The sequence below is a fragment of the Pholcus phalangioides genome, unplaced genomic scaffold (genome assembly GCF_987345545.1).
Source record: "Pholcus phalangioides strain wild (caught in Gottingen) unplaced genomic scaffold, Ppha-v1.0 ptg000013l_1, whole genome shotgun sequence".
Lineage (NCBI taxonomy): Eukaryota > Metazoa > Arthropoda > Arachnida > Araneae > Pholcidae > Pholcus > Pholcus phalangioides.
Window position 1 is genome coordinate 37,463,858 of NW_028301606.1, and position 24,274 is coordinate 37,488,131.

The window sequence follows — 24,274 nt, forward strand, 5'->3', positions numbered from 1 at the left end:
ATGAACCAGTTGAGCATACAGTAGGTGAGTCACCGTAGATGAATGAATAGAGAAATTGTCGAGAGCCATGATGACTGATTTGGAATCCGTAAATATGAATATTGAAGAATTAGACGATTGAATGAAGGATCTAAGACCTAAAGTAATAGCAAGGGCCTCCGCAGTGAAAACTGAGGAGTCTTTATTAATGAACCAAGACTTGATAACTTTTGTAACCAAACAGAAAGCTCCACATACCACTTGAGATGATTTAGACGCATCCGTAGCAATTACATGAGCATTCAGCGGCAGAGACTCAATGTACTCTTGGAATATTGTTTGATAAGGGATGGTAGACTTAGTTTTTTGAAAGTTAAGACCCTCCGATATGAAATAGATATTTGAGGGTATCCACGGCCAAAAAGAATAAATTGGACGCAGCATGGACCTGTGGGAAAAACCAATGGTATTATTGAACTGTGATATTTTCCTAGCCAAAGATGGCGAGAGGCGACAAAAACCCGAATCTATATGGTTAGAGTGACCCTGCGTGGGAGAGGCTGTGGCAGAAATACAAGATAACCCAATCCTGAAGAGAATGGAATCCTGAAAGGAGGGTAGGGCGAGAATGGTTCTGAGTTTATCTATGCGAGTTGACGTAGGGAGGCCTAAGATAGATCTCATCGAGGAGTTATAGATTGTGTTTATCTTGGTGAGAGAAGATTTGGCTGCATTAAACCAGGCCACAGCTCCGTAACCAATGGTACCTCCAATGATGCTCATTAGCACAGGTTTGAGGAACTTGCAAGGAATATTTCTTGATGAGTGAGAGATGGAGCGACAAATGTTTAAATATAGAGTGCCCTTAGAACGCAGAGATGATAATTGTTTTTTCCAGGTGAGAGTACAATCCAGATGAACACCCAGAACTTTCAAGTACGGATCAAACGGAATGGATTCGCCATTAATGTTGAAAGAAGGAAAGTATGGAGGTCGTCTCCGTGAAAAAATAGAAAAACGAGATTTGGATAGAGAGATGCACAATCCACTATTTTCAGCCCATCTGAGAATGTTAGGCAAGGTGTTCATCAATCTGAACTCAGCATACTTCCCATCTAACGCATTCATCTGAAGGAAAATATCATCAGCATACATAAAAAACTTAATGTCAGAATTAATATATGAGGTTATATCTAATGTGAACAGAGTGAAAAGTACTGGGGAGAGGGTAGAACCCTGTAAAAGACCGCAGTTGGGAGCAAAGGCACCAGATATGGAACCCCTCCAATGAATGACATGTTTACGGTTCGAGAGATAATTAAAGAGCCAAGTTAAAAATTTACCATGAAAGCCCAAGCGGGCTAATTTGGCAATGAGCAAATCATGCCTCACAGAGTCATAAGCAGCTCTCAAATCTAGAGCAATAATGTAGCTAGTATAGCCCCTTTGGAGGGCATATGAAATAGAGGACACCATATCTTTCATGCAAATCTCAGCACCAGTTTTTGGTCGAAAACCATAAAAATTTTTTGGAAAGAGCTCAAATCGTAATGCAATCCAGGTGATCCTAAAAAGAATGATTCTCTCAAAGATTTTGCTAATAGTGTTTATAAGGGTCAGAGGACGAAAGTTCTTCGGATCAGTAGTTGGTTTTCCTGACTTTGGAATAAAAATAATACGTCCTTCTTTAAAAGACGGCGGCACCAGCGATGAAGACCAAAGGGTATTAAAAGCATTCAGAAATTCAATCCCCTTATTTGGAAGGAGTTTGTACACCTTCAAAGGAACACCATCTGGACCAGGGGTAGTTGAACGACCAGAACAAATGGCTCTACGAATTTCCGTGGGAGTGAACGGTGCATCCATCTGAGCCTGGAACTCACGAGGAGGACCATAAAAAGTAACGGTTTGAGATCGGCCAGGTGAAGAGAAGTGGTAAAATTTTAAAAGTTGGATCTGTACGAGAGGCTCGACATAACTATTATTAGCAATCTTGAAAATATGCCGGGAATCATCCCAAGTTTTCGCCACGATATAACGGTGTCTACGCAAGACAGAAAAGAGAACTGAGGGCTGAGTAAAAGGATGAAGTTCTTGAGCCAGAGTCTTCAATCGTAGAATGCGAAGGTGGCGACGAAAAACCGAAGCTAATTTTTTATATTTAATCCAGTTGGCCTGAGAGGGCACACGGCGAAATAAGCGGAAAGCCCGTTTTTTTTCGATAAGAGCAATACGCCCTTCTTTATCCAACTTAAGCCAAGGTTGTTTCTTCCGGTACACAGAGTACCTAGCTGAGTTAACAATGGAAACAACATGATTGTAGATACTGTCGAAATCGTTAGTAGCGGGGATGACAGAGAGACCTGCCATTACTGCTGACCATTTAATGTAACGGAATTCCTGAGATATGAATTGTTTATTCAAAGAGACGGAAATTTTAATTGGCAAATGATCACTATTGAATAAGGATTCACAGGGAGTCCAGATAATATATCTATAAAGACCTGGACTACAGAAACATAAGTCGATATAAGATTGTGAGTCCTTGCTATAAAAGGTGGGGCAAAATGGAGGAACTAGACAAAGGTTATGATTAAGATACCAATTAAATAACATAGTACCTGCAGGAGATACAATATGTCCTCCCCAGTTTGGATGATGACTGTTGGAATCTCCGATTATGATGAAATTCCCAGAGATGTATGAGAAAATATTGTCAATAGCAGCGATATTGAAAACACCTGGAGGACGATAAAAATTTACAACATACATAGAAAAATTATTTAGAAAAACTTGAACAATCATAATTTCAAAAAAGGGGTCCGAAATTTTCCATATCAAAGATGAGGAAAGAGATGAATTTACCGCGGTCACTAAACCACCACCTGGGAGAAGTCGATCATTTCTAAAAATCTGAAAACCAGCAAGAAAAAAATGGTCCTTCGGTTCCAGAAAAGTCTCCTGTAAACATAACATATCATAGTTTAAACAAAAATTTCTGATAAAGGTTGACTTGGACTTGATGCCTCGGACATTCCATTGAAGAATTCTAAAATTCATATTATTCATAGTATTTTTTTTTTTTTGGAAAGGATTAACTAGAAAAATATATTGAACTGAAGAGAGGGAAAAAGCATCAAATTCACAGAAAAAAAAAAACAAAAAAAACAACACTTATTTTTGGGAGAGAAAAAGGAAATATCAAGCGAGAAAAACACAATAGGAAAGGGAGGGGAAAAAAAATCAAACGAAGCTCGATTTGATCACAAAAATAAGAATACTGAACTCTTGTCAGCTCTAAATGAGGTAAAGAAAAACCATTATCAAACTCGATAACAGAGAGAAAGGAAAAAAGATCAAACGAGGAACAAACTTTAAACGAGAGGGGAAAAAAAGGGGGGGGAGACAAAAACGAAATTAAGTGAAAAACTAGGTTCCAACATTTGAGGCCGAGTCATTTTTCAGTCTCTTAGCTAATCGTCTTTGTTTAACCCTTTCCGCAGGAGAAGTATAGAATTTATTCGATTCAGGATCTTGAGAAAAGTCACTATCATCATTATGCTCAGGGGGCAAAGGTTGATTGAAGATAGCAGTCGAAGGACCAGAAGTGTCCATATTTACATTCGAATTAAGTGGCGGTATTATATTCACCTTATGTACAGCTAGGTTAACCGAATTGACTATTTCGGGAATAAGCGCTCTAATAGAGTCATTCAGCGATTCCTGAAGACTTATTTTCAGATCTTTAAGTACAATTTCTTTGATGGCAGATACTTCCGCTTGGACCAGGGAACTGATCTCAGCCTTGAGAGCACTGAAGTCAGATGACATGGAAATGCTGGTCCGAGCAGCATATGAAGAGGAATTCATTTTACATCTTTCTCGAGCGATGTTTATTGGAACATGATGTTCGGCTTTATAGTGATATGCTTTTGACTCCAAGACATAAGCAGGGCACTGACGATCAGAGGCAAGATGAGTGGAAGCCTTACAGTTAATGCAGGAGATAGGGTTTTGGCAGGTTTCATGGTTATGATTTTGGCCGCATCGTTTGCAGATCTGAGATGATACTCTACAAAACTTTGAGCGGTGAAAGTAGCTCCAGCAGCGAAGGCATTGATTAGGACGCTCAATAAATTTACGTGGTCGAAATATCAAGAACCATAACTTTATTTCCAGCGGAATGTTCCTACCAAGAATCGTTACCAGAACAGTTTGTAAAGGAATTCTTTCTTTTATAAATCTTCGAATACCGATGACCTGTAACCCCTCCGATTGCAGTTCTTCCGCAATTTCCACTACTGCAATATCACACGGAATATTTAGCAAAAATTTGGAGGTAATCGAATCCTTCAAAAGGACCGATTTAACGGGAATGTTCAAAATCATATCTATTTTTTTTATCTCTTTCGCAGTGTGAATATTTTCCGTAGAGATTAACAGCTCACTTGAGCGTGTGAATCGAATCTCCGAGATGTGTTTAGGAACAGAGATTTTTGAGCAGATATCCTTTTTCAGGCACAAAGGCCTGGATCTGGGAATAATTTCTGCACCCGAAAACTTGAAAGTTAGCAAAATGCGAGGGGACTCACCAAAACCGTCCAAGATGTCTTCATCAGATAATAGAGTATTCCAATTATGACTTGTAGACGAGACTTTGTCTGCACTGCCCGCTGGCTGTGTATCTATTTGAACAGCCATAGCTGCACATTTGAAGGAGTCAAACTAGACCCCGGAAACGGGCAGAGCCCTAACCAAGAGCCTTGATCCTTCACTTCAGGAAATTAAATAAAATTACTCCTACGAATATAATAAATAAAGAAAACTGTACTTAAAGAGGGAAACACTAGTAAAAAATTAAATAAAGGGTAAGGCACAAACGCAGAGCGAGAGGGGCGTAACACCAACCACGCTGCTTCACCGGCTCCCTCCGTCCAAAATCCACTTCCAAAACTATAGGTTCTCTCAAATATGTTTTTGTTTACAATTCAGTACACTAATAATTACACAGGACTTTTGGCAATTAAGGCTATTCCCTGATCATTAGTGAAATCGGCAAACAAATAGGCTGACCATATTTCCTCGAGAGAAATACGGGACATTGGGATTCCAAATACGGGAAAATACGGGACATCGCCAATTATCGCCAAAAACGACGCCAAAACCACACAACGTTGCCAAACATTGTTGAAATTACTGATAAATCACAATGGCGGGAAATGATGCATTACTGCAAATTGCAGTGGATTAAAATGTATTCCACGAAAAAAAAAACGTTCACCAAGGCAAATGTGGGAGATTAGTATTCACATATATAGATGTAATTATCATAAAATAATTTATGAGTTGAAAAATAATGTCAATCTTTGACTTCAATAAAGAACAAAAATTCAACTAGGCTTCGTGTAAAATACGGGAAAAACCGGGACACTTTCGCCGAAAAGTCGGGACGGCCAAAAAAACAGAAAATACCGGGACTGTCCCGGGAAATACGGGACGTATGGTCACCCTACAAACAAAGCATTACACGCGTAGTAATTCGCAGTGAGTAACTTTACGAAAGGGAATTTGAATTCGAACCGAAATAGTGAAACATTAGCACCAAAAGCGCAAATTCAGTGAATGGAACAAAGGACATTAATAAAGCTCGACACCACAAAAGGACTCGGCAGGCCTAGGAGACATCTGGGATGCTGAATGAAGTTGTCAAGATCATGATTAAAACAAAAAAAACATTAATTAAAATATTTTTAGGAATAATGAATCACATATTTATACACATATATTGACGAAAACGATAAAAGCAAAATCTCCCTCAAAAGCATTTTCCTTTGGAGTAAATTTTTAGTACATATTCACAAAATATGCTGCCATCTATCGGGAAGCATGCGTAGTCAAGTATTTTTCACACTAGAAACGTATTCAAGGATGACGTCACTCTTCGCTACCATAAGAAGGTTTTTTAACAACTGGCTGTTGCGAAGATATATTTCGGAAAGAGAAAATTCAACTGCCCTTGCGGGAAATCGAACCCACGTCCTTCCACTTTCCGGGTGAATGCCCTAGACCACTAGACTACAATATATCTTCGCAACAGCCAGTTGTTAAAAAACCTTGGTAGCGAAGAGTGACGTCATCCTTGTATAAGACGCCATCTGGTGGCAGCGTCAGCAGTTGCGAGCTTGGCCTGAGTATGGTCCGGTCGTCCATGTACGGTCCCTCTCAGTGTATACGAGCTCCAAGGAAAGATTGAGAGATTCGGTGCCTCTGTAGTCTAGGGCGTTCACCCGGAAAGTGAAAGGACGTGGGTTCGATTCCCCGCAGGGAATTTCTCTGCAGTTGAATTTCTCTCTTTCCAAAATATATCTTCGCAACAGCCAGTTGTTAAAAAACCTTCGTAGAAACGTATTGAGAAGAAATATAAGAAAATATACCGTGTATTTCAACTCTTAAGATATTGCAAATCATTTGTTTTTTTTTAATTCTCGTTTGAAAAACTCTAAAATATCCCACAAATATCAAGAAATTCCCCACGTGACAAATTCTGGCTAATTTTTACACGTATATGGGCAATTTCCCACGAGTTACCATCACATTCTATATCGAAATACAGCAGCATGTGCTGCTATCTATCCAAGAATTAAAAACAACTTAATGAATCAAGGAGTGAAAAATAGAACTTATGCTGCTATCTATTATTTCAAAAGCGAATGAAAAACTATTACCAAGTACCAAAGCTGCATTAAGAGTCTTTCAAGCGGCTTTGACCAAGTACCGTATTTAAATAACAGATGGTAATAAATTGTATCACATACGAAATTATCGTGAAATTCCCAATGATCGTTACTAACATAATCATAACTAATTTGCGACAGTTCAATATTTTTCACGTTTAAAAAAAAACCATATCAAATATAGATTACATATATTTCGATTGTTTTATTACTGTATAAATACAATATTCAAAAATGTTCATCACTACCATCATCATCATAAGCACATGTTTTGTTTATGTTACTCGCAAACGTTTGTTGGGAAGCATTTGATGTGAGGAATTTCGGTATTACATGGCAGATCAAGCACCAACTGTAGTGTATCCTTTGCAGAATTGACTCGAAACTGTTTGATCTTTGTTCTTCGATCGCTTTACTTTCATTTCTTGCTAAAATAACGTTAGATTTTGGCCACACTTGGTACCTCTAATTAGTGTTTTTCAACGGCGCGTCGCTAAAAGTCGAAGGGTAAAAGTGGTAAGTAATGTAAGTGCCGAAAAATAAAAATTCAAATTTCATTTTCCCACGTTGAAGTGTCAAATGAGCAATGCTTTATAATGAGGTAAATTCGGAATGTACCTGGTTGTCCTCGAAGTAGTTCAGAAAGAGCGTGTAAAGAAGGTAGCTGGTGTCTCGTGAACGTTAAAGCAGTCTTTGTTCACGTTTGTAGGTGGCATCTGCTCACGAGAGTCAGTGTTCCCCCCCCCCTCTGGTTTCAATCATGTCCATTGAGCCGAACTGTTCAAATATGAATCTCTTCCCTATGAAGGTTACAAAAAACTCAAGTGATTCAAGAAAGAAGGCATTTGAAGCACTCTGGCAAGCCATATCTGATGTCAGCACCGAAAGCTGTTAAAGGTAGGCAACTCCTTTCAGAGACAGTCACTTGCAAGTACCGCTATGATTGCCAGCTTTGTCCAAGGAGTACCGAGACGAACTTTTTATGGGGTTTTATAAGACCAGTGACAAGGATCAAGGCACCGTCCTTCTTAACTGCACGAAAGTCATCGAAATGGAAAGCAGACGACAGAGAACTGTGTTTTATATTGTACTTAATGGGAAGGGTTTTCCAGGTTTGTTGTAATACATTTAAAAACATTTTTGGTTTGTCAGCAGGGCGTTTGAAAACTTTGCAGCAACTCATAAAGCAAGGGGAACTCGTGTGCGAATACCGGCGAGGAAAAGCACCTGGATGCAATGCCCATAAAAAAAAGTTCACAGATGATGACAGGAACCTTGTCAGAAGTCACATTTTGTCATTCCCTCACGAAGTTAGTCACTACTCATGCAAAACAAAAGATTATCTGAGCTCCGATCTTAATTATTCGTGACTACATGCAGCATTCAAAATGTTGTACCCTCAATCGAATGTCACACGAGCGTACTACATATGTTTTTAAGGAGGATTTCCCCAATTTGAAATTTACCTGCCTTATATGAGAACATGTAATAAATCTTAAGATGATGTCGTTCTCTGCTGTTAATATGAAGGTTTTGACAGCAGGCTGATGCGAAGATAAATCCGGGAAAGACGATTCATCTGACTTTGCGCAGAATCGAACCCATATCCTCCCAATTTTCAGATAAGCATGCTAGACCACTACACTACAAAGGCAATGAATCCTCTTTCTCCTTGGAGCCAGTGTGCGTTAAATCGGACTGTACATGGAGCAGACAGACCTAACTCGCGCCAAAATTCACATTCCTGATATTGCTACTAGATGATTCGTTCAAAGAGGATGTTACTTCCATTAATAATATAACCACTGGATTTTTACAGCTGGCCCATGCAAAGATAAGTAGTGGTCTAGCAATGCCGTGGTGGACACGCATCGTGAGGACCAGGGTTCAAACCCCACCGTCATCACAGTGGTGGTAGGCTGAAGTTGGGTTTCTAACTTCTAGGTGCAAATGTGAGCTGATCTCTCTGTTAATAAAGTCGTGCCGCAGAGAGCAACAGATCCATAATGGTACAATTATTCAATCATTACACTTTACTGGTAGTTAGAAAAATTTATGGCAGATGGAAGCACTACATATAACAAGCTTTAAACAGAAACAGAATTCGCGTTAGGTTCACAATGCATGCATGCACATTTCGGCATGTACCAATTTGTTTGAAATTCTGCAGAAGAATGTTTACAAGGTGCATGTGCGGTTAAGTAGTTGTAGTGGTGTAGTGCGCTCATCAAGTGAGAGAAGGTGGGTTTGATTCCTTGCAAAGGCAGTTGAATTTTCTTTGCATCAGCCAGCTGTCTAAACCTTCATACATGTAATAAATGGGAAAAGTTGATTACTTCAGCCGCAATATGTATTTCCATGGCAAAACGAAACAAGCAAGCACTCAGCTGCAGCTTCACGTCTTTAAAGATTATTAAGTCCAAGATAATGCAAGAAAGGATAGTCTGCTTTCAAATGCCAGGAAGCAATGTGACAGTTGTTGCTATGGATTTACAGCATATTTTCACATACTTAATGTTCTATTCAAGGCAGTTCTCTTGTTACAATCTGTGTATACATAATTCAACGAATAATGAACGTAACATGAATATATGGCATGAGGATATAGCTGGTCGTTGGGAGAACTGAGATAGCTCCTTGTCTTTTCAAGATTATCACCACCAAAGTGGCAATACGTCCAAAGTGCATGCCAAAACAAGAATAGGATTTTAGTTGTTAGTTGTTTTGATATATCTTGTGAAAAACATGCTTGGTGAGATCACGTTAAAATGTTTTCAAAGCAGTCACAGCTTTATGGCATGGCTGTGCAGATCCAGGGGGTAGGAGGATCTTCTTTCCTGCGATGTACGTCGTAGAACAATTCTGAAGAATTTAAAGAAAAAGTGCAAAAAACACTATTACATGTATGGGGATTTTTACCGCAGAACATTTCCAGGCAGCCGAAGCTCGTCGCAGAACAGTGCTAAACATTCTGCTTTGGGAACTCAAGTGAACCAATATGATCCTATGTTATACCCGTAGCTTCTATCGCCCCCTGGGCCATTCCATTGCCCACTTTAGGAAAACTGTTCAGTCCTTTGTTAACATGGAAAATGAGAACTTTTCGATTTGGACATTATTGCAGATGGCATAAATCAACATGACAAAATTGGGCATCTCTAAAGTGTTCCAGATTCATGTTTCGAGATCAAATTTGAATGAGATAAGTCTGAAGGAGGATTTTGTGAGATCTTATGCCGTTTTCAAGAAAAATAAATCCCAATCAAAATTACCGTCAGTACTCAGGTTTACTCGATTGTCCAAAAAGAATGGCATAAATGTGGATATAAAGAATGATTTACTCAACCCCGGACTACTTGAAGGAATAACTTCTACCTTAAACCTATGTAGGGACATTGATATGGGCACCGGCAATAATTCTGATGAAGATGATACTGGTTAGTGTGGTAACTCTTCACAAAGTGTTTTCCAAACTTTTTGTTATGATTATTGTTTTTTTTTTTCATTTTGATATATATAGGTTTGGTATCGTTCTACTTATTTTTATGTAGGAATATTTTGTTTAGCCCAATGTTGTTTCTGCAATTTTGAATTTTCGCATTGTATTCGTATAATGCAGACCCTACTTACACATTTGTATCAAGTGAAAATACAGTGAAACTCTGTTATATTTGCTTACTTGGCTGTCTACTTGGTAATAGATCTAATGCAAGTAATCCCAATGATGAAAAAGGTGTAGGCTCATGTCAGTTTTCGGGACTTTTCTCAAAATATGAGTTAACCAAACCATAAATTTTAAATTTGATTTCTTTTGAACAAAACTAACTAGATCGTGTTTTGCTTTCCACGAAATTACTGCTTAAAATGGCAATCCTAAAATACCTTGGGTTCTTAAAATTCTCTCAAAACGACAATGCCAGAGCCTACATACCATGGTATGTTTTCTTCTCCTGATAACATGTCTCTCTTCCCTGTCAATCCACTGCCATTGGACGGAGTCAGCTCTGTTCAATGTCATAACAGAAGTGGAGAGAAAAGATGTTTTTCCTTTCCTTTCGAGGTTGTATATGACTATGATTACATCATAAATAACAGAATATTTTTTTTCCCCTTCCTTGTTTTATTGTTATTATTTGGCTTTGGGTGAGCACTTCGCAAGCTTGCAATCGGGGAAAAAATATTCTTGAAAATAGATGGTAAATTTTAGAAGGTTCTAGTGATTTCTACTGTGGCAGTTATAATGCGAATCAGGAAAATTTTAAAAACAGTTTAACGCTCTTGTACATGTTGATACCATGAATGAAATATATTTATCTATGTCAGTGCAGTTTTAAAAGGGCTGACAAAGAATTTGGGAAACCCTGAGCCAAAGCAGTTTTTGAGGCCTATGATTTCATATAGGCTGTATATTTCAAAACGTCAAATTCGGCATCCAAAAGATGTCCATAATTACAGAATTTACAGAAATGCTAAAAGACACTTTACTGAAAAAAATAGTTTTAGAGTTATTGAAAAAAATAATTTCATAATTGATGAAAATTTATAATTAATGAAAAAATAGTTACAGAATTATTGAAAGAAATAATTGTGTGCAGAATTTCCAAGTGTAATTTCAGAAGTGTTAAAAGTAATAATTCACGAAGAAATATTGAAAGAAATGATTTTCTAATTAATGAAAGAAATAATTTCAAAATTATTGAGACAAAATTCAAATTTAATGAAAGAAATAACTGATTAGAAATAATTAATGAATGTGGAAGTTATTGGTAAATAAATAAAAATTCTTTTTTCAACAAAAATCCAAATTTAAAGAAATAAATTCAGGCAGAATAAGAGTGTTCAATAATTTCGGGAAGCCTGTTTAAGAATACTACGGTATACGACTCTGTAGCTCGTAGGCTTTGTTGAAAGTTTAATTTGGCCCGCTATGTCTGAAAGGTTGACCCTGGCTTAGTTGATACTTTAAACTTTGTTTTGCAAGATCTTTTTATCATTAATTTATTATTCTTATCAAATTCCAAAATTTCCAGTTCATCTTTTAGAGAAAGCGCCTTTCATTTCCTAAACATTTCGAATGGTGGATTTGACACAGTCAGCAAGCAAAGCACCATAATTAAAGAAAATTTCACTGGGGAAATGATAGAAGGAACTGATATGGTAGGTTACTATGGGTGTGCACCATATACAGGGATCTCACTTATCGGTGAAAGGACATATGACCCGTCTTTCAAAAAATTGGAACCCATTTCTTTGGGGTTCAATGTGTGTGCATTCTCAAAAACAAGCAATAACAAATCACATATGTGTCCAGTCTAAATGATCATCAGCCAGCTCAATGGCTGTTTTCATGTATGTCAACAATCACACTAAAGTTCTAACTTTTAGATTGATAATATGCAAGAACTAGTTCAGCAATGCAGTTTCACTGTCTTAAAAAACTGTATTTGATGGATAAATGAATAACAGTTTTTTTTAAAGATTTGCAATTGAAGTGAAAATGTTCAATATTTGAGGTTTTATGTTGAATAAATAAATTATTTTAACATTAAAATGTATAGGAACTAATTGCAAGTGAAGCCAAAGATTGTATAAACGCGAAAATCGTATATTGAGCAATGTATAAACGAGGTTCCACTGTATTTCGTTAAAACTTCAGTCAATCATGAAAACAAATTTACATTCGAAATCTAAAAAAACAATGAATAAAAGTTTTTAAATAATGTAGCCTATTAGTAATTTTCATTCTAAAAATAATCTCTTAATTTTACATTTAGAGTCAAAATATGGCGATGGGAAGAGGAATGCAAGTAGATTCATCGCAATTAGAACTGATTAAGAACTTGGAGCTTGAAATGATGTCCGATATGTATAATCGCATGACAGATGCATGTTTCAGGAAATGCATTCCTTCAAAATATAACGATCCAGAAATTACAAAGGGTGAAGGTGTGTGTGTGGACAGATGTGTTGCAAAGTATTTGGATGTTCATGAAATAGTCGGAAAGAAGTTGACTACTGTTTCTGCGCAAGAAGAGGAAACTCTTAAAAAACTACAACAGAATCAGATGCAGTCTGGATTTGCCAAGTAGTTCTTTCTGTGGAGCCGTTTATTTCAACTGTATACTAGAACAAAACATACCTATATAATCATGTAATTTTATAATAATAAATCAAAGTTAATTCAAAAGATTTATGAATTTTTATTTAGTTAAAACTTTAGCAATCTTTTTGATACTTTTGCAAATATGAGTAGGCCTATGTAAAAAAAAGTGGTTTTTTTTTTGTCCTCGAGCGTTATTTCTGTATTTGCTTGGCCTAAATAATCATGAAAATGGCTATTCCGTTCAAACTTTGCTTTTGTTGTAAGAGGATCAATGTTTGTGAATTGGTCACTTACCGTTGGCTGACTGGAATATTGAAAATGACAAAAAAAAACTTTTTTGCATTGATAAGAATTTAAAAAAATTTTAAATAACCTTTGGAATAAAAGTCTCATATCTAGACGTTTCACAGAAAATAAAATGAGAGTTAAAATAGAGTCTTTCGCATTTTAAAACACATTTTAAAAAATGATAGTTTTTACATCTTTGCATTTTAGTTCCCAAAAGATGTGTTCGAATGTGCTACACATTTGGAGAAATCATTGTACATTTCATTTTTTTGTATAGAACTTTGTATTTTTCCACAAAGCTCAAGATGGTTTTTGGTCCAGTGATTGATTACCTAGGAATCAGTTAAGCATGCGAACATAGGTATTCTAACTTCTTTATCATTTTAGGTTTCTCAGGAAGTTTTTTGTATTCCACGTTCTTCATTGTATAATCCGATAAAACCTTTCTTTTAACCTTAGTCACAGAAGGCATACAGAACATGCTGTAGGTGTTTTAATTGCTGATTTTTTATCTAGGACTGTGTGATCAACTATTTAATGTGACCTATTTTTATATATAATGGAAATCAGTTATGTGAAATGACCAAAATATGTGTAATGTCAAACCCTGATTTAATGCCACTATTTATTTTGCAGAATTCTGCCGCAATGAGTTGCCATTATACAGAGGCATAGGGGGGGGGGTGAATTTGCTCTCATGATCTCAAAAGCAAAGTTTAAAGCATAAAATTGCTGCATTGTCTTTTTTTTAGACATAAGCCACTGGAAAATGTGATCTGCTAACCAAGGAAAAAAATCATGTTACACAGTGTTATTGAATGTCATTGTTTTTGTGTAAAACCCTCGCAGGTCCAAGGGTGATCTGCAGTCCTTATCTACCTATGAACCATGGCAAAATTTTATTTTGTAGTGTTTATCAAATACTTTAAAAAATAGTGAACTCAAAAGAAAAGGAATTTTTATCAGTAGCAAATGATGAATCACTGTCATACTGTTTTCTTGATTTGTGTATTACTTTGGACCATTTTTCCTTCACTTTGAAAAAAGATCGTTAGAGGTTCCTTTCCATACAGAAAGGGAAGCCTTGATTGCTTGCAAAACTCTAAATGTTGACAAGGAGCCTCCAAGAAGTGGTGTTTCTCGGGAATTATCATGTGATAAAAATGTCCTAAAAATGTAAGTTCTGTTGCTTATTCGAAGATCATTGTGATGAAAACATCGAAATGTAATAATGAATTTTCTTTTCTTTTTTTTAAAAAGGTCTTCAGCCCAGTGCTCCCCCACCCTCAGATTTTTGCTTGGCACCTAGGAGCTACTAACATGTTGCTATGTAACAATGGTAACAACTAGCTGATTGAGTTTTCTCTGGCTGAGGGCCAATGCAAGTTTGAGTATCAGCTCAACATTTTTCCAACAGCAGCAGCTGACATCTTTAAAAGATATCAAATGAAACTGACTGGAAAATATATTTTAAAAAATTCAGTCTGACAAAAATTACAAATAAGCTGCATGCTGACAGCTGCATGCACAAATAGAAAAGAATAAGGTGTTATAAAAATTTTGTGTTTCCACAGGAAAACAAATCAAGATGTGAACCTTTAATTAATGCTGGCTTACTTTTTCAGAGGTTTAAAAATTTAATTTAATTTGCTGGTTTTCTGTAATAACACAAAAGAGAATTTCATCAGATCATAAAATAAATTGACAAAATATCCACAGTTAAATAATATCAAGTAATTAATAATCAGATAAATTAACTTGTTTTTAATAACTGCATATGCTCAAAATACTACCACTTAACTTTACATGCACCTCGTACACATTTCTTTGCAGAATTTCAGACAAATCAGTACATGCTAAATGTGTGTTCTCAGTGTGTGTTGCCCCTAAGGTTAGGGTTACCAACCATCCTCTTTTTTTGGTGTCATTTCAAGCATCCTCCTACGTTTTAGAAAATTTTTCCTGTTGTCCTACTTTTCAGGTTTCCAAAATTTTTTTTTCAGAGGAATTTTTTCACTCTGAAACATGTATCTCTTCATCGACATGAGTGTTTGTGTGGTGTGGGTTTTTTTCCCCCCATACATTTTTACACACTTTGACTGACACCCTCAAAATTCCCAGACAAATCCAAGTTACCTCCAAGCAAGGCAGATGCTATTCTAACCATGGCTCAGCTTGCCCCATGATAACATGAAAAAGACAGTGGGAAAATGTCAAGACATATCAGGTCCAAGACTATTGTATAGCTTTTTGGTTGTCAATCATCCTACTTTTCTTTCTGCCTGATTTGAAATTCTGAAGGAAAAACCAACGGCCAGAAACATTAAATGAGGTTGACAACTGTAGGCGTGACGTATTATAGATTATGACAGTTCTACTTCATGAACATCTGCTATATCATTCCTCTATTTGTTGACAACTTATCCGGTGAGTTTGAATAACCTTTTCCATAACCGAAGCCCAGATTTTACGCAGATGCATTTGTAAATTTTGACCTTTTTCAGTATTAAATATGCACACAAATGCTTAAAATTGATGAATTTCAGAATAAGTACATATTTTCTTCACATTTATCAACATTTTTAAAGCAACTTCACTGTTTGACTCCATCATCCTAGGCTGAAATTTCAGCAAAATTTCAAACCACCGGTAAAAAATACAATTTATTAAACTTAGAAAAATGGTTGGTAACTAGGAATAATAATCGGGTATATCAAATTTCCATAACATGTAGTGGTTCTGTTTTAGTTGGGAAAAATTATTATGGTTGTGGTTTCCCTTTTTTTGAAGAAAAGTGGCACCATATATTGTGGAAAATAAGGACATCAAGGATGCACGTGCAGGCATCCTCCTTTCTCAATTTTCGAATCTGGTAATCCTACCTAAGATAGTCATGTTGACAGCATTACGTTTGTTTTGTGTTCTTGATATGGTGCTGCCATCTGCCTTTCATATTTTGAAGTGAAGATGGTAAATGTTTGAATTTTCACATTATGTAAGTACCGCATTAAAGGTCTGCCTGTTTTTTGCTGGAAGACTTTTTGAAGTGGGAGACTAGCTCGCATCACCCTCTCAAGTTGGAAACTGCAGAAAACCAGCTTCAGTCAGATCTTGATGACTAGGTGAGTGTGTGCGTGACCAAGAGAATACACAAGTGCATGTGAATCATTCAAAGAGTGTACAAGAATGTGAAGGACCAAAACAGTGACCTAGAGAGTAAGGGGTCAGGTCAGTGTATGACCAAAAAAAGTAACATTGACAATCAGGGACTAGGTTAAAGTTTTACTGTATGTTTGGCAATTTTGTTATTGATACTAAAGGGATAATGATTGAAATCACTATACAAATACAACGCCACAACTCCCTAGCGAGGTGGCTGATAAAAAGATGCCCATAAAAATATGGTTGTCATATATTTCAAAAATACAGCAACGCAATTAAAAATGCAATTAACACAAATTATAAACAATATATACACATGATAAAATATTATACAACACCCATAAAGAATACTTATTGTTGTCTTATTCTAAGAATGGATAGCTTCTCGATTTACCCCAACATGTTTATCGTATTTCTTTTTAAACGTGTCAATTGTGTTACAATTTACTACCTCCGGGGGTAAGCTATTCCATTTATTAACAACCCTATTAGAGAAAAATTCCCTGCGACACCATAACCTTGCATTCTCCAATCGATACTGGTGTCCCCTTGTAAAAGCAGTCGATTGGCGGTGTACTAAAAGTTCATGGTCCAACCTATCCATCCCATTGAAAATTTTGAACACTTTGATCATATCTCCTCGACACCTGCGTTCATCCAATGTAAACATATTCAAAAAATTAAGTCTCTCTTCATAACTCCAGCCCTGTGTGCCAATAAGGACACGCGTAGCTCTTCTCTGCACCCCTTCAACCAAGTCTATGTCCCTCTGTAGGTACGGTCTCCAAAACCTTACAGCATACTCCAGTCCAGGACGAACTAAGCCTCGAAAAAGCAGAAGAATGACTTTAGGAGAACGCGAAGAGACCTTTTTGAAAATGAGACCAAGCATTCTATTCGCTTTTTTGACCACCACTGAACAATGTCCAGAAAACCTAAGTCGCTCGTCAATGAGAATTCCCAAATTGGTGACCCTAGTTGCATCCGGGATAGTGACACCATTCAACTCGTAAGAGAACCGTGGGTTGTTCGAACCAAAATGAGCGACCATGCACTTATCTACGCTAAACGTCATGCTCCATTCATTTGCCCATGCTGCAATCCTGTTTAAGTTGGTCTGGAGCAACTCCCTATCCTTTCATTCCCGATTACCCCCATTAGCTTCACATCATCTGCGAATTTTCTAGTAATCCCATCGATACCCTGATCGAGTTTGTCGATAAAAAGTGAAAAAAGTATGGGGCCAAGGACACTTCCCTGAGGAACTCCACTTGTGACGTCTGTCCAACCAGAGAATTCCCCGTTCACCATAACTCGTTGCGACCTATCTCTTAACCACGATTCTATCCAATTCAGCAAGTTTCCCCCTATTCCAATCTCGTGTAAACGCTTCAAGAGTTTGCCATGTTGCACCCGATTGAATGCCTTCTGGAAATCAAGGTAAACAACGTCCACATTTTTGCTCTTACCAAAAGCCTTAGTCCCGTAATCATAGAAGCAAAGGAGGTTAGTTACACATGACTTCCCCTTCCTGAACCCATGCTGATTATCCGACAATACATTATTCTCGTCTATCCACTTCACAAACTGCCTTTCGATGATAATTTCCAAAATTTTCGAGAGGGAGCTCGTCAAACTCACTGGATGATAATTTGACACCGCTTCTCTACTACGCTTCTTAAATATTGGAACTACGTTAGCCAGTTTCCAATCTCTCGGGACGATACCCTCAGCAACACTACTCCTGTATATCTGTGCGACTGACCCCAACAATTCATTAGCACATTCCCTGAGAACCCTGGGATAGATATCATCTGGTCCTGGTGCTTTGCTTGCACATACATTTCTTAGAAGATTTAGGACCTCCACGTCTTCTACTTGAATATCGTTGAGGGTTTTATTATCCCATGCAACACCCATTATAGTATATTTGCTAGTGATTTCTGTTCAACTAACTCAGATATTCTTGAAACATTTATATGATTTTATTATAGTCCACTATATATTCCATTTCATTCAGTCCAATAATACTCTGGAAATGATTTAAGAAATAAGTACACGATTTCTTGATACATCAAATGGTAGTTTTTTTTTTCAGCTGTGAAGTTTTTTTCTTTCCTGATAGGTCTTTCCAAGGAAAAGAGTTGAAAAAAATCCGTACAGCTGTTACTTCTTTTCTAGATTATTTATACCTTGTTGTGAACACGATTGCAAGGTTCGACACTATGGAAACCTCAGAAACCTGAAGACTACAGATAACTTGTTCAAAGTTACATTGTAAAATAATTTTTGTGTTCGTATAAAAATATCTTGAAAAACACTTATTTTATTCATTTCTAGTTTTTCCTAAAGTGGGCAATGCTGCCTTCTGGGGTGATTGAATGGTCTAGGGTGGTAGTAGAAGCTATGCTATGGTTACAACATATGATTCTATGGGTTGGGTTTAGTTGAGGTACAATAAGAAGAAAAAATTCTAAAAAAGCGAGTGATGGAACGGAAAAAAAAAGTTTCGGAAACTGATTTATTCAAATTGATAGTCAAGCTCATCACAAAAAAAAATAAATAAAAGCTTAAATATTTGTGAATAACCATGACCTTCTATAAAGAACATTAACATTTTCTTTTATATTTTAAAAAGAGTCATAGTGAAACTGCTTACATTTAAGAAGAGAGGTGTTGAAAATGTTCAAAATTTGATATGTATCCATCCATTTCAAAAGTAAGCTCTGCTTTTTTACAATGTACTGTATTAGCCAACACGCCAGAAATCTGCAAGGGGGACCAACATGCCGAGAAATTCTAAGTTAGCGATTCCAAATAATTCTCTTAAGAATCGAATGTAAATGGCTGTTTTGAACCTTGTCTTTTTGCTTCATTTTAGGCTCCTTTGTTTTGTGAACTACAGTGGAACTTTGGTTAGCAAGCTTAATGACGTGCCCATCTGAATTGCTTGTATATCAAGTTATTCAACTTCCCCATTGGAAATGATAAAAACTAGGACAATTTGTTCCACAATTATTAATTCCCATAAGATGACTAAAAACATGGAAGCCAATCAATGATACAACACAATAATGATATAAATAATGCACACTTAATACAATAATGTTCATAAATTAACTTACCCTAAAGAACGAGAGAGAGGATGACTATCGTTTCAAGACGATTCAGGGACTCACTGTTGTCTGCTTAAGTCAGTTCTCTTCTTCATTTGTGTGACTTTGAAAAAGAACCTATCCGCTGACACTTGCTTTTGCCTCCTTTTTAGGATTTCTCGGAAATGAGAAATTGCAATGTTCACTGGACTGATTCTTTGCTCAATTCGTTACAGATTCACTTGATTTTTTTTCTACAAAATCAAGCATGAATTCTCACATTCTACACAACTCTATAATCTCATTTAAAAAGTGAGGGACTCCTCTTTTCCTCCTACTGTCCACAAACTCTTGCTGTTGTTTGCAAAGGAGATCTATCAGTTCATCTATGGTCAACTCCTGACCATGGTCTCTCACTAGTTCTTGAATATCGTCCTCGTGCATCTCCAGTCCCATGATCTTCCCCAAGAAATGCAATTTCTTCCACACATGTTGGCTCCTATTCATGATCTAGCCCCTCAAAGTCACATTCAATAATGTAATCAGCCCACAGTTTTTTCCAAGCACACATGCGTGGTTACAATGCTAGTTTTGTATTGTAAACAGTCATGCTTGCACATGTGTTCATTTTTCAAGTGAGGCACACTGACTGGAGACTTTGGGGGAAAATATTACCCACAATTCCATGTTACATGTGAGAACGAAAGCAAGCAACCATCAGCTTAGTTGTGATAATAAACAAAATACAAAATTTTTACTCGTAATGCAAATCATCCCTAAATGACTGAGCCAAAATTTTTGCTCGTAATGTGAATTGCTAGTTAACCAAAGTTCCACTGTACTTTCATCGTAGTTCTAGCTTTATGTTTGCTTCTCACATCACAAATGTATGACATTTATGCAAAATGTCAGATAATAAGGATATTTGTCTACATAAAATGAGTTAATGAGTTAGCTAATTCTAATAAGTATAAATTGTACTTCGTAGCTTAATACTTTTTTTAGAGGGTGTTGTATTCTTTATATACATATTTATTTTATTCTTCGTGATTTAGTGCTGAGCATTCTACTTTACGTAATTTTTTCGTATAATCTCTTACGTATATTTTGCATAGTAATGTATTTTACATTATTTTAATTTCCAGTTAACGTTTCTCATTTTCGTATTGTTAAGTATTATTATTATTATCTAGCTTTAGCAATAGTGTTAGTATGCCTCGACCTCGACTAGTGTTGTGTAGAGCTTGCGACGGGAGGTTTCCCTGGTCTAGGGGTATAGTAGCTGATAGTTTCAATTGTAAAGGGTGCTTGGATAGAAAAAGGCTGGAACACGAGGTCGAAGCTTTACGGGAAAAAGTTAGGGTGCTAGAGGGTCCGGTTATAACGGACCCTCTGGTCGTCGAGCCACCTATTGATGAAGAAGCAATCTCCACGAACAACGACATTTTAGAGGGCGAATGGGAGGTCGTGGATGAGGTAGAGGGGGATAGTGATAGGGGTTTAATCATCGGCGATTCTATGGTTAGGGAACTTGGGAACCGAGTGTGTAGGGATTTTCGGGGTTTCGAGCGCTGTTGTCTTCCTGGGGGGAAGATTGGCAACGTTCGAGACGTTTTTCATCGCCGAAAGTTGCCCTTGCGGGTGATTCTGTGGGTGGGAACAAATCAGGTAGGAGCGAATATTAGTGAGTCTCTGTCAGAATACCGGGATTTACTATTATCCGCTAGGGAGGGGGGTTCAGATGTGGCAGTGATTCCAGTGCTGCCAAGGGGTAGTAGGGGATATAGGAGTAGGATCCACCAATTCAATATAGGCCTGAAGGACATTTGCTCCTCACTTGGGGTCACGTTCTTGGAGCTTCCCGCATTTACCGATAGGTGGCTTCGTTCGGATGGGATCCATCTAAATAAGAGAGGGGTCTGGGAGGTTTACGATAGTCTTAGGTCAGGTTTTTTACTCCCAGACCACGTAGTCGGGAATGCGGGTTAGTTAATGATAATCACAACAGTACTGACGGGGAATTACCCACCTCTGACTTGGATGGCTTCTCGATTGACAACAAACCACCGGGCAAATTAAAATGTGTGTTAATAAATGCCAGGAGCTTGGGTAACAAGAAAGATTTTTTAGAAACTATGATAGTTGTGGAGGACTTGGATCTTATAGCCATTACAGAATCTTGGGCAAACGATGGGGATGAATCTTTCTTACACATCTCCGGATACGATACTTTTTTGAGAAATAGATCTGATAGGAAAGGGGGTGGAGTGTTGATATACGTGAAATCATGTTTGAAGGCTAGAGAGTGTAACGTGCAGAGAAGTGATATTGAAACCATATGGGTTGAACTTGAGAACAAAAGACGTCATAAGCTTATTGTTGGGGTTTGTTACAATCCACCGAATAGGGATCAAAATTATATCGCCAAAATGCATGATGAAATTTCCTACATGTGTAAGCGAAAGAGGGTTCTCATACTAGGGGATTTCAATTACCCGGGTATTGATTGGGAGAACCTTTCATCTGGAAATCAGTATGAAAGAGACTTTCTTAAGTTGGTGCTCGAAAATTTTTTGTATCAGCATGTATCAGAAGCCACTAGGGGTACTGCTATTTTGGATTTAGTTCTTACTAGTTCTGAGGATCTAGTTGAACATGTTTCGGTGGGGGAAGAGTTTTCTTCCAGTGATCATCGTATCGTCAGATTTCTCTGTAACTTTTCCTCGGGTAAGGTTGATAACAAAAGACTGGTTCCTTGTTTTCGGAGAACTAACTTTGATGTTTTGCGAAGAAGGTTAGCGGAAGTTTTCAAAGACCGGTTGGAATCAGTAGGGGTGGTAAGTCAATGGGAAGAATTTAGTACGAAGCTGTCCTCTGTTTTGCACGACGTCATACCCTTTGTTCGAAAAAAGCGTGTTTGTACATCACACCCTCTATGGTTCACGGATAGCGTGCGGAACCTTTATCTTGAAAAGAAAAGAGCATTCAGAGAGTATAAAAGTGGACGAGGTGACCTATCATTGTTTACTGATAAAAGAAGACTGTTGAAGAAAGCGATAAGGGATAGTAAAAAGCAAGTTGAATCTAGGTTGGCAGATAACATTGGCTCTGACCCAAAATCATTTTTTCGATACGTCAATAATGGATGTAAGAGGACAGTTGGCCCCCTCTCGATAGGAGGCTCAAAAGTAGAGAGCAATGTAGGCATGTGTAGTGCTTTCAATGACTTTTTCGCGTCGGTTTTTAATGGAGATAATGATATTCGATATACGGGTGTTGCATGGGGTAATAAAACGCTCAACGATATTCAAGTGGAAGACGTGGAAGTCCTAAATCTTCTAAGAAATGTATGTGCAAGCAAAGCACCAGGACCAGATGATATCTATCCCAGGGTTCTCAGGGAAGGTGCTAATGAATTGTTGGGGCCAGTCGCACAGATATACAGGAGTAGTGTTGCTGAGGGTATCGTCCCGAGAGATTGGAAACTGGCTAACGTTGTTCCTATATTTAAGAAGGGTAGTAGAGAAGTGGTGTCTAATTATCGTCCAGTGAGTTTGACGAGCTCCCTCTCGAAAATTTTGGAAATTATCATCAAAAGGCAGTTTGTGAAGTGGATAGACGAGAATAATGTATTGTCGGATAATCAGCATGGGTTCAGGAAGGGGAAGTCATGTGTAACTAACCTCCTTTGCTTCTATGATTACGTGACTAAGGCTTTGGGTAAGAGCAAAAATGTCGACGTGGTTTACCTTGATTTCCAGAAGGCATTCGATCGGGTCCAACATGGCAAACTCTTGAAGCGTTTACACGAGATTGGAATAGGGGGCAACTTGCTGAATTGGATAGAATCGTGGTTAAGAGATAGGTCGCAACGAGTTATGGTGAACGGGGAATTCTCTGGTTGGACAGACGTCACAAGTGGAGTTCCTCAGGGAAGTGTCCTTGGCCCCATACTTTTTTCACTTTTTATCGATAAACTCGATCAGGGTATCGATGGAATTACTAGCAAATTCGCAGATGATGTGAAGCTAATGGGGGTAATCGGGAATGAAAGCGATAGGGAGTTGCTCCAGACCAACTTAAACAAGATTGCAGCATGGGCAAATGAATGGAGCATGACGTTTAGCGTAGATAAGTGCATGGTCGCTCATTTTGGTTCGAACAACCCACGGTTCTCTTACGAGTTGAATGGTGTCACTATCCCGGATGCAACTAGAGTCACCGATTTGGGAATTCTCATTGACGAGCGACTTAAGTTTTCTGAACATTGTTCAGCGGTTGTCAAAAAATCGAATAGAATGCTTGGTCTCATTTTCAAAAAGGTCTCTTCGCGTTCTCCTAAAGTCATTCTTCCTCTTTTTCGAGGCTTAGTTCGTCCTGGACTGGAGTATGCTGTAAGGTTTTGGAGACCATACCTACAGAGGGACATAGACTTGGTTGAAGGGGTGCAGAGAAGAGCTACGCGTGTCCTTATTGGCACACAGGGCTTGAGTTATGAAGAAAGACTTCATTTTTTGAATATGTTTACATTGGATGAACGCAGGTGTCGAGGAGATATGATCGAAGTGTTCAAAATTTTCAATGGGATGGATAGGATGGACCATGAACTTTTAGTACACCGCCAATCGACTGCTTTTACAAGGGGACACCAGTATCGATTGGTGAGGGACAATGCAAGGTTATGGTGTCGCAGGGAATTTTTCTCCAATAGGGTTGTTAATAAATGGAATAGCTTACCCCCGGAGGTAGTAAATTGTAACACAATTGACACGTTTAAAAAGAAATACGATAAACATGTTGGGGTAAATCGGGAAGCTATCCATTCTTAGAATAAGACAACCATAAGTATTCTTTATGGGCATTGTATAATATTTTATCATGTGTATATATTGTTTGTAATTTGTGTTAATTGC

General features: G+C 37.7%; 2 protein-coding genes across 2 annotated transcripts; both read left to right on the forward strand.

The window, feature by feature from the left end:
- Positions 1-6,963: 6,963 nt before the first annotated feature.
- On the forward strand, positions 6,964-18,586 carry Tcs6 (Threonyl-carbamoyl synthesis 6). Its single transcript, XM_089241342.1, has 3 exons — positions 6,964-7,072; positions 14,152-14,280; positions 18,392-18,586. The coding sequence occupies exons 1-3, from the start codon at positions 7,047-7,049 to the stop codon at positions 18,510-18,512; spliced, it is 276 nt and encodes a 91-aa protein (XP_089097468.1). The 5' UTR covers positions 6,964-7,046; the 3' UTR covers positions 18,513-18,586.
- On the forward strand, positions 9,853-12,900 carry LOC149079063 (uncharacterized). Its single transcript, XM_089240891.1, has 4 exons — positions 9,853-10,150; positions 10,543-10,648; positions 11,744-11,870; positions 12,488-12,900. The coding sequence occupies exons 1-4, from the start codon at positions 9,853-9,855 to the stop codon at positions 12,800-12,802; spliced, it is 846 nt and encodes a 281-aa protein (XP_089097017.1). The 3' UTR covers positions 12,803-12,900.
- Positions 18,587-24,274: the final 5,688 nt, after the last annotated feature.